This window comes from Medicago sativa, chromosome 4 (genome assembly GCF_051527215.1).
Source record: "Medicago sativa cultivar Bolivia chromosome 4, Bolivia_mono, whole genome shotgun sequence".
NCBI classification, from domain to species: domain Eukaryota; kingdom Viridiplantae; phylum Streptophyta; class Magnoliopsida; order Fabales; family Fabaceae; genus Medicago; species Medicago sativa.
Genome location: NC_140752.1, coordinates 58,311,985 through 58,322,898, shown reverse-complemented (window position 1 = coordinate 58,322,898; position 10,914 = coordinate 58,311,985). Strand labels below are relative to the sequence as shown.

General features: G+C 37.4%; 1 protein-coding gene across 1 annotated transcript; it reads left to right on the top strand.

Annotated features, from left to right (window-relative positions):
• Window positions 1–900, top strand: LOC146930215 (uncharacterized). Its single transcript, XM_085707513.1, has one exon. It carries the CDS (start codon window positions 1–3, stop codon window positions 898–900), a length of 900 nt encoding a protein of 299 aa, XP_085563639.1.
• The last annotated feature ends 10,014 nt before the right edge of the window (window positions 901–10,914 follow it).

Below are 10,914 nucleotides of genomic sequence, written 5' to 3'. Positions count from 1 at the left end.
ATGGAACGTTTTGAGCAAGAAAGTCAGGCACTCCGGGAAGAGATGACAACCGTGAATACCAAGTTGGATGAGTTGGCATCTATGGAGACAAAGATGGAAGAGTTAACTAATCTGGTAAAGTTGTTGGCAGTTGCACAGACTCCACCACCTCCTCATCCGCCTGTCAGCACCGAGGCCGAAGCATTTGTTTCTACTGGCCCTGAATGGAGATTTTATGTCGACACTCCGAAGTACTATGCACCACAACGCTCCATGCCTTGGGGCCTGCCCTTTTCTGCTGGTGAAATATTCCGCCCTACTGCTTGTGAAAGTCCAATGCCTACTTTTCAACGTGCAACTCATGTTCCTCAGCAAGTTACGTCGATTCCTCCAGCTGCCGTGACCTACTCAGCACCTGCTGTTCATACTATCCCACAAGAAGAGGAACCCATCTTCCATTCTGGGAGTGTGGGGGCCTATGACAGGGTTGATGACCTCCAAGAGAAGTATGATGAGATGCGGCAGGAGATGAGAGCTCTCCGTGGGGAAGAAACTTTTGGGAAGACTGCTTATGACCTCTGCTTGGTACCAAACGTTCGGATACCCCACAAATTCAAGGTCCCAGATTTTGAAAAGTATAAAGGAAGCTCATGCCCTAAGGACCACCTGACAATGTATGTAAGAAAGATGTTCGCGTATGCTAAAGATGATGAGGTCCTTATCTACTTCTTTCAAGAAAGCCTAACTAATCCCGCTTTGAAGTGGTATATGAATCTAGACAAGGCGAACATCCGAACTTTCCAGGATTTGTGTGATGCTTTTGTACAACAGTATAACTACAATGTAGACATGGCTCCAGACCGGGGTGACCTTCAAGCTCTGACTCAAGGGGACAAAGAAACATTCAAGGAGTATGCTTAGCGGTGGAGAAATATAGCTGCCCAGGTTAGCCCACGTATAGAAGAGAAGGAGATGACCAAGCTGTTCTTGAAATCTCTCAGTCAATTCTACTACAAGAAAATGGTCGGACGTGCATCCAGGAGCTTCGCGGAGATGGTCGGTGTGGGTGTAAGTTTAGAGGAAGGTGTCCGAGAGGGACGTTTAGTTAAAGATGAAACTTCTGCCAGTGGAACCAAGATATTTGGGAACCACTTCCCAAGAAAGAAAGAGCAAGAGGTCAGTATGGTGGCCCATGGGAGGCCTCAGCAAAATTATCCGGCCTATCGACACGTGGCTGCTATTACACCCGCTAACAATGCCATTCAACAAACGCTTTATCAGCAACAACAGCCTCGACAACAAGCTCCAAGGACACGATTTGATCCGATTCCCATGAAGTACGCTGAGTTGCTCCCATCTTTACTCAAATGGAATTATGTCCAGACCAGGCCGCCTCATCCGATGCCCAAAAAATTGCCAGCAGGGTTTAGAGCCGACCTCTCATGTGTCTTCCATCAAGGGGCACCAGGTCACGATGTTGAGCGCTGTTATGCTTTGAGGAATGCAGTTCAAGACTTAGTCGAAGCCAAGATCCTGTCCTTCACAGACTTGAATCCAAATGTGCAAAGTTAATCTGATACCGAATCCCGGCACCTAGCATTGTGTCACATGGAGTGGTTAGCCGTAATTGGGTCGATACTGACGTTCCTTCCGCTGCTTTTCGTTCAATTAATGTTTGTTTGTTACTTTTCCCTTTTCAAAAATATCCTTTTGTCCTGCCCGAGACGAAAGTGAACTTGTGTAGGGCTTTTTACTTTAAGTATTGTCATCATTAATAAAAAGGTCGTTTTGATCCCGACTTTGTTTTATTTTGTGTTTTTTCTGGAAAAATGGTAATACAAAGAACCTTAAATAAATAATCTTTTCCAAATGTCTGCATACAATCATTCACTTTCTAAAATCAAACATAAATGCAGATTAAACATTGATAAGCCCATTGAACACATTAACTGTGTACTCTCTCTCGACTTTGAATTCCATGTGTACGAAGCTGAAGAGGAGAATGAAGAGATTCCCGACAAAAATCTCTCGCATACTGGGGCATCTTAGCCGTCGAAGTAGGAAACAAAAATCAAGAAGATTGTCCAGAAGATAGCAGTCACTTACAAAGACTGGCCCGAGATGCTATCATCTGCACTTCATGAGTATTGTACTTCAGTACACACTTCAGCAAGGGCAACCCCCTTGTTCTTCAGTATACAACATGGAGACCATACTTCCCGTGAAGGTCAAAGTCCTGTCAATAGGAGTTCTGCTGGAATCCAAGTTTGATCAAATTTAAATGCATAACAACCTTGTACAACTATGTCAAAAGAGGTTGAAACAAACTTCCAACAAGAAGGTTCGTCCCCGTAAATTTCAAGGAGGAGACTTTGTGCCCTAAAGATACTATCATTCCAACCAGACTCCAGGGGCAAGTGGACGCCTAATTTTGAAGGCTCATGCAATGACTCTTACAACTATGGATGGTGACAAACACACACGTCCTATGAGCGCTGGTGCAGTCAAGAAATACTTTGTCAAAAAATGAAAGCTCGATGAGTCGCAAACCTGAAAAGGCGACTTAGGTAAAAATGAGCGTCTCGGTGGACTGAAAAACCGAAAGGGCAGTCCAGGCAAAAATTAGAGACATTAACAAAAATGATTATCCTGATAGATTGAAAACCCAAAAGGGCGATCTATGCAAAAGTTAAGGATCATGGAAAAGTAACTGCATCAGTCAGCACCATCCACTTGGGGCATACCTGCTACCAAAGAACCTCCAATTTAAGCATCTACAAATCCAAGACTCGGAGCAGGGGCAATTCAAGGTCGCATCCGGTCAGGCACGATCCACTTAGGGCATCCAGCTATCAAAAGACCTCCGATTCGAAGCATCTGCATATCAAAGACTCGGAACAGGGGCATTCAAAGTTGTTAGGGAGAATAACGGTTATTTTGTTCAATGTACCTTCCCATATATTTACCATTTTCCAAATTTTTCAAAGATCCGTGGGGCCACGCCATTGGCAGGCCACCACTCAATTCATCAAATTTGAGCCTGTGCCCATTTATTTGGAGCTCTCATTTATTCTATTTGCAAAATTTCTTCTATTTTTGATGACAATACTTGAAGCAAAAATTTTCAAAATACAAAACTTTTTTTACATCTTTTGAGAAGTGTGAACAACAAACACACTCTTTGAACTCGTGAGTAGGTGAAGCGTACATCAACGTCCGTCTCGAGAACGATTCCAGAAGAGAAACTTGGCTAAGCATTGTGGAGAGGACTCCTGCTCTGAGCAAGATGTTGTCACGGTCAAAAAATAATAATACAAAAAAAATAATCAAGGCTCGCTAAGCTGAAAACCTGAAAAGGCGGCTTAGGCAATAGAGAGCGTCCCGGTGGACTGAAAACCTGAAAGGGCGGTCCAGGCAAAAATTAGGGGCACAAAAAAGGAATATACTCCCGGTGGACTGTAAACCCGAAAGGGAGGTCCAGGCAAAAGTTAGGAATTTTCAAAAGAAAAAACAAAAAAACATGACTGCTAAGGCATACCAGTGGAAGAGTACTCTGCGCCGGTTTACAAATGGCGACTTCTTCCAGACTTTTGATCATAATGGGCTTTATCCCCAGGAGCATCAACTGCTACCTTGTTATGGGTTTTTACTCCAATCAACGGTTCAATTTGTTCACAATAACATCATCTCCAAGGAAGTTTGGCGAGTGTTTGTACTGCGATGTCAGTCCGCCTCCCATCTCATATGTCTTGTCTCGTTTCATCGAGTCACCTGTAATATACATTTCATACAGTCATCCAAGTTACAATTCATACACTCATACATTCATACAATCATACATTCATACACTAATACTTTCGCACATCCATACATTCATGCATTATTACATTCACTCATACACAACATATACACAACATCATTCATACATGGTTGCATCAGTCACCCAAAATCTTATTTGGCTGTATGCTTTCAGGTCGGTCCTCACTCAACCTTTATCTTATCAAGTGTATCATTCCCCGCTTTGTCGGATTACGGAATTTCAAGTGTTCCAATTCCCCGCTTTGTCGGATTACGGAATGTCAAGTGTATCATTCCCCGCTTTGTCGGATTACGGAATTTCAAGTGTTCCAATTTCCCGCTTTGTCGGATTACGGAATGTCAAGTGTATCATTCCCCGCTTTGTCGGATTACGGAATTTCAAGTGTTACAATTCCCCGGTTTATCGGATTACGGAATATCAAATGTGTCATTCCCCGGTTTATCGGATTACGGAATATCAAATGTGTCATTCCCCGCTTTGTCGGATTAGGGAATATCAAGAATTTCATTCCCCAGTCTATCGGATTACGGAATGTCAAGTATGTCATTCCCCGGTTTATCGGATTACGGAATATCAAACGTGCCTTTCCCCGGTTTATCGGATTACAGAATCTCAAACGTGTCTTTCCCCGGCTTATCGGATTACGGAATATCAAATGTGTCATTCCCCGGTTTATCGGATTACGGAATATCAAAAGTGTCTTTCCTCATTTTGTCGGATTACGGAAGATCAAAACTTCTTTCCCCGGTTTGTCGGATTACGGAATATCAAAAGTCTCATTCCCCGGTTTATCGGATTACGGAATATCAAAAGTGTCTTTCCCCGTTTTGTCGGATTACGGAAGGTCAAAAGCATCATTCCCCGGTTTATCGGATTACAGAATATCAAAACTTCATTCCCCGCATTGTCGGATTACGGAATATCAAAGTCTCATTCCCCGATTTATCGAATTAAGAAATATCAAAAACTTCATTCCCCGCGTTGTCGGATTACGGAATATCAAGTGTTTCATTCCCCGAATTGTCGGATTACGGAATATCAAGTGTTTCATTCCCCGTTTTGTCGGATGACGGAATGTCAATAGTGTCATCTCCCGGTATGTCGGAGGACGAGACGTCACTCAATTTCTATTCTCTCAAGTGTCATTCCCCGTTCTGTCGGATTATGGAATGTCAAAAGTGTCATCCCTAGTGTGTGTGGACAAGAGATGTCACCCCAAGGTTTTGTCTTCATACAACTATCAATACGATAGAAGACAATAATTTTCCCAGTGAAACTACATTCCCCCTAGCGGAGTCGGATCCCTTTTTCTCCAATAAACTTGGGTATCCCGTTGTTGTTTCACATCCCAGTCAAATCATCTTTGCCGTCCTGCGTTCATAATTGCATCATGAGCATTTCACAGCATCTTAGGTCCAAAATTGGTGTACTTTTGCATTTAAGTCTCTTCGTTCCGTCAACTCAAAGATTTCATCTTCAAATCTCCGGACGAAGAAACTTAAATAGGGGCATCTGTCATACCCCAATTTTTGACCTAACATCCTACATTCATACGCTGTCTGACCCTGAATAGTCTTTGACTTTTCAAAGGAAATTTCGGCAGAGAGTTATTTTAAAATACCCCATTTTTTCCGACTTCGGATCCTCTTCTCACTTTTTTTATTTATTAGTCTTTTTTTTTTAAACTTTTAGTTTTTATTTTTATCTTTCATTTTTATTCAGTCTTGATTTTTATATTTTTTTTATTTTCCATTTTACCATTGTTTTTTATTTTTTTCGTTTAATTACTTCTTTAGGTTTTTATTAACTTTTTTAAGGAGTCCAACAATTGTCAAAAAAATATAGTGTCAAGGTCCAATTTTTTTCCTTTCTCAAGTGTGCCACCAATCATGCCATTTTTACATGTCAACTCTCCCATTTGAAAAATCGTTCAAATCACATTCCAAAACCATCAATCTCATTCAAATCCCCATCAAAGTGCATTAAACCAATTTTCCATTTTTCATCAACCTTAGAACCTATAAATAGAGCTCTCATCCTTCACAATTTGACACACCAAAAGTTCTCTTGAGTTGTCAAAGAACTTTTCTCTCTTCTCCCTCATTTAGCTTGTGTTGACGACCTATTCTTTTCTTCTCCCTCTTTTTTCTGTCCCTTCGGAATTTTGTCCCTTCGGTTGTCCCTTTCTTTTATTTTCTTGCATTTTATTTCTTTTTAGCATTTTATTTTATTTCTATTTAGCATTTTAATTATTGTCATTTATTTTCCAGCAATTAGAATGTATTTAGGTCCAATGTAAATATAAATGAGAAAAGTGTGTGTGTGTGTGTGTGTGTGTGTGTGTGTGTGTGTGTGTCTTTTATTTCTTTACCGCTTTATATATATCAAAAAAATACAAAAAAAAATTAGATTAGGGATTTTGTGGTGACCCAACATCAGTACAAAAATCCACGCGCTTTTATTTTTATTGCTCCGTTAGTTTAATTTTCATTTATTATTCCAAAACAACAAAAACATTCAAATAACAAAAATCACAAAAATATTTTCATAATAAACCTTGATTTCTCAATCAAGCGAGCGTTCTTTTTATTTTCTTTCTTAATCAAATTTCAAATCAAATTTTAATTCTACTTTGAGTCATTTTTCTTTCAATATAAAAAATACAAACCAATTCTCATTTGCCACTTGGCTTTTCATTTTAAAACCTTTTTTCAAAACTAATAAAAAACACTCAACCAATCAAACATCAATTTCTACCCCGAACTACGTGATTTTGATCCCTCACGGGTACGTAGGCAAAGGACTCGTCCTCTCAAATCAAATTAAAATCAACCCTTTTTTTTCTTTATTTTATTCACCATTTATGTACATCTCATTACTTTCTTTCAAAGCAAGTTTAAAGCACGAAATGTTAAATAAAACCAAAAGGTTCTCGTAGAGTACTACGAATATTTAGGGTCTTAATACCTTCCCTAAATATAACCAACCCCCGGACCCCCCAATTTAAATAAATTTTTCCATAGTCGTGAAATAAAAAGTTAGTCAAACGCTAATCAAGTAGCCTTGATCTCCGAAAAATGACGCGACAGCAGAGGTTCCCTTTTCATATTTTTTTGTAACCTGGGTTTCGCGCCCGTATATGGGTTTGGTAGGTTGCGCCCGTGATTAGTGAATTTTTATTAGAGTAGATTTGATTCGATCCACTTGGTCCAATTTATTATGTTGTATCCCCGTTTTGGGTTGTACCTGAGTCAGGTCTAATACCCTCAGACTCTTTATCTATTTCTTTTTATTTAATATAATTTTTCTTTTGACTAAGAAAAAAATATAGAAAAAACAAAGGCAAATTATTTTTAGAAAAGAAACAATCTTGAAAATGTCTATTTTTTTTTAAAAAAAAATAGATATATGCCTTGTAATAAATATTTCGTAAGTTTCTTGAAGTTAAGTTATTTTTTTAAGAATGAAGTTTTGTTGTCCTCGTGAGCTTAGCTCAGTTGGCATGGACAATGCATAATATATGCAAGGTCCGAGGTTCAAACCCTGGCCACTACAAAAAAAAAATGAAGTTTTCTTATTTTGTGATTATCAATGTGATTATCAATCATTGTGATTATCAATCAGATATAATTGAATGTTTATATTTATTTTCTTAATGAAATTGAATGTTTATTTTTATTTTCTTAATGAAATTTTTTTCAGTGTTTTGTAGTATCGAAGATAACTATCTCAACCATATTTTATTGGTAAGTGAAATATATATTGAATAAAAGAATATATATTTGATATTCAATTATTTAGAGATTATTTTTGAAAAAGCATAATTAGTTGTGTTTGTTTATCGTAATAACAATCACTTCTTAAAAAGTCCTCGTGAGCTAAGCTCATTTGGTTGGGACAATGCATAATATATGCAAGGTCTGGGGTTCAAACCCCGGCCACCACCAAAATCACTTCTTAAAAAATTTTGGATACAACTATATAAAATTGTGTTACAAAATTATCTTCTTGTTTAAAGTTTTTTTAAAATTATAAAAAGTTATTTTTTTGGTGGTGGTCGTGGTTTGAACGCCTGACCTTGCATATATTATGCTTTGTCCCTACCAACTGATCTAAGCTCACGAGGACAAACCCCGTAGGGCTCATTTGTTACGAATTAAAATAAAAATAATATTAACGTTAAAAAATTTAGTGATTTTTTAAAAATTTTATAAAAATATCATAATCTATTTCGTGTTTGTTTATGGTAATAAAATCATTTTTAAAAATATAATATACTGTAGTTTGTTTAGATACATCAATATAAAAGAAATTTTTTGTTGCGAAATCACATCAATATTTTGAAATTTATGTTCTCTCTCAGCTAAATACATTTTTTGTTACAAAAGACACAAAAAGATAAATATAATTTGAGGTGTCAAAATCTTAAGATGCGGCAAAATTGTGTTTTTACTAATCATTAACTTTCATAATTAGAGAAAGATAATAGATTGTATTTGTTTTTTTTTTTAACTTTTTAGATATTTTAAAGTTGAATTATAAGAAAATTTATTTTGATTGGGATTAAGAAATTTTTTTTTTTGGTGAAGAAGTTTGTTTATAGATTAAGTTAGTGTGTTTTATTGTCCCCGTGAGCTTAGCTCAAATGGTAAAGGACAATGCATAATATATGTAAGGTCTGAGGTTCGAATCCCAGACACCACCAAAAAAAAAGGACACGTCTGAGGTTCGAATCCCAGACACCACCACCACCAAAAAAAAAGTTAGTGTGTTTTATTTTATTGAGTGAATTTGTTTTAATTTGTTTTTAAAAGAGAAAAAATATGGGGGAGTTGAAACAAAATACACAAAACTATATAATTTTGTTGACGTGTCAAAAGATTAAGAAGGGGTAAGATTTTATTTTGGGTAGAAAATAAATTTCATGATTAGAGAATAGAGAATAGAAGATTGTAATTTTTTTTTAACTCTTTAGATATTTAAAAGTTGAATTATAGAAAAATTTGTTTTGATTGAAATTAAGATTATGTTTGTTTTTTCTTTAAAAAAGATTTAGTTAGTGTGTTTTATCGAGTGAGTTTGTTTTAATTTGTTTTTAAGAGAGAAAAAATAGGGGGAAGTTGAAGCAAAAGACACTAAAGGATATAATTTTAATGACGTGTCAAAAAATTAAGAAGGGGTAAGATTGTATTTTTGGTAGACATTAATTAGTTTTATAATTAGAGAATATAAGAGAATATATTATGAGAATTTTCCTTATATTACTTGTAAGAAAAGTAAGTACCTTTGACACTTATCAACTCTCCCCAACTTATAACTTAATTTCCCCTCAAACAAAAGTCCCACAAAAATCTTTTAAAAAAAGTTCTACAATGATGTATATATATTTCAGGGTTTGTAATCTAGCAAGAATTTCAAATGTTTCATATGTCCATGATTCAATGTTATATAAACTCAAGACCGTAGTTTATTATTGTTCATGAATAAGAACTTGAATATCAAACAGTTCCTAAATTTAAGTAGGATTTTGAACTTTCCAAGATAACAATTAGAATCACAACATTTCACAAGTATTTCAACTCAATGGTATTTGATGAAGGTGAGAAAAACACAAGAGGGGGCGAGGGGTGAATTGTGTTGGCTTTTTTAAAAAAATTCTAAGAGTTTAAATTGATAAGAGTCTGAAGCTACAGTCCAGTCCGGAGATGAGAGATTGTTTTGAGATGAGAGATTGTTTTGAAAACAAACCCACCCAGCTGGTTTTCCTTTATCCCTTATCAAATCCAAACACTAGCCACACCATGTAACCTCCTTGGGTGGTGGTGCATTGGGTTTCAATCTTCTCACCATTGGTGCCCTTACTAGCCACTGTTTACTTTGTTCCATAACAACTTCCTCCGTCAGATCCGAGTTCTTTGTGTTCGGGTCAGATTATGTGGTTCTACCACCGGTGTTTGATTTTTCTAGCTTGGGGTTGATGTGCTAAGTGGTGGTGGTGTCGCTTATATCGCCGTTTGTAGTTTGTTCGTTCCAAATCTGTCAGCAGTGACTTTATGAGTTATTTTCCATGTGGTTGTTGTAGCCTCTACTTCCCACGCGACACAAGGGTCATGGTGGGTGGTAGTTAGTATGGTGGTTGTTAGACCTCGGGTGTTCTTGTCGGTTTTGTTTGGCGACTGGTCTCCTACAATGGTTTTTTTTCTTGTCAGTTGTGTTTTGTTTCGTTGGTTGTCGCTTGTTGCTACAAGCGGGCTTTTGTGTTTATGGGTCGACGGTTTGTTCGTTTTTGTCGTTATGTTCATTCAGAGATTGGGTGGATTTGGAGTTTTGACCTCATTCCAGTGGTTATGATTCAAAAACCCGAAAGGGTCTAGTTCTGTTAACAAAAACCCAAAAAGGTCTGGTTTGTTAAACCCGAAAGGGTCTGGTTACCGACGTATTTGACTCATCCCTCGATCTGAGTTCTTACACGTTGTTTTGCTCAAAAGAGCTTTTTATGCTTGATGTTGATCAGAGAGTTGTTGGCACTTGGATTTCGATATCGTGTTTGCGGTCGATCCATTCGCCATATTTAAACTATAAATGTTCTCTGCATATGTTTACTTTTCATACTTTTTGAAACCTAGTTTCGCGTTCATACCCGGGTTCGCTGGGCTGCGCCTGTGATTAGTGAATTTTGTTATGATAGATTATAGTAGATCCACTTGGATTGATTTATCACGATGTATTCCTGTTTGGGTTATTCCCCGGTCAGGTCTAATGTCCCCCAACCTTTGGGTTATTACTGGGTCGGGTATAATGTCCCCTACTCTCCTTTTGGTCAACCATATAGATATTGCACCATCGACTATTTGCTCTCGTTGTGGTCTTGATGATGAGACTTTCCTTAATTGTGTTCGTGATTGTAACTTCTCTCGAATCATTTGGCACCATGTTGGCTTCCATGATGTGAATATCTACTCAAATATGGAGGTGATAGATTGGTTGAAGGATAGTTCTATGGGTCCCCGTTCTTTCCTCTTTGTTGCTACTGCTTGGTGGGTTTGGCGTCACCAAATTCTTATGTGTTTAAGCAATGAGAATTGGCATCTTAGTTGCCTCTCCTACAACATTCA

Coding starts and splice junctions, on each gene's coding strand:
- LOC146930215 (XM_085707513.1), top strand. CDS start 1: ATGGAACGTTTTGAGCAAGAAAGTCAGGCACTCCGGGAAGAGATGACA.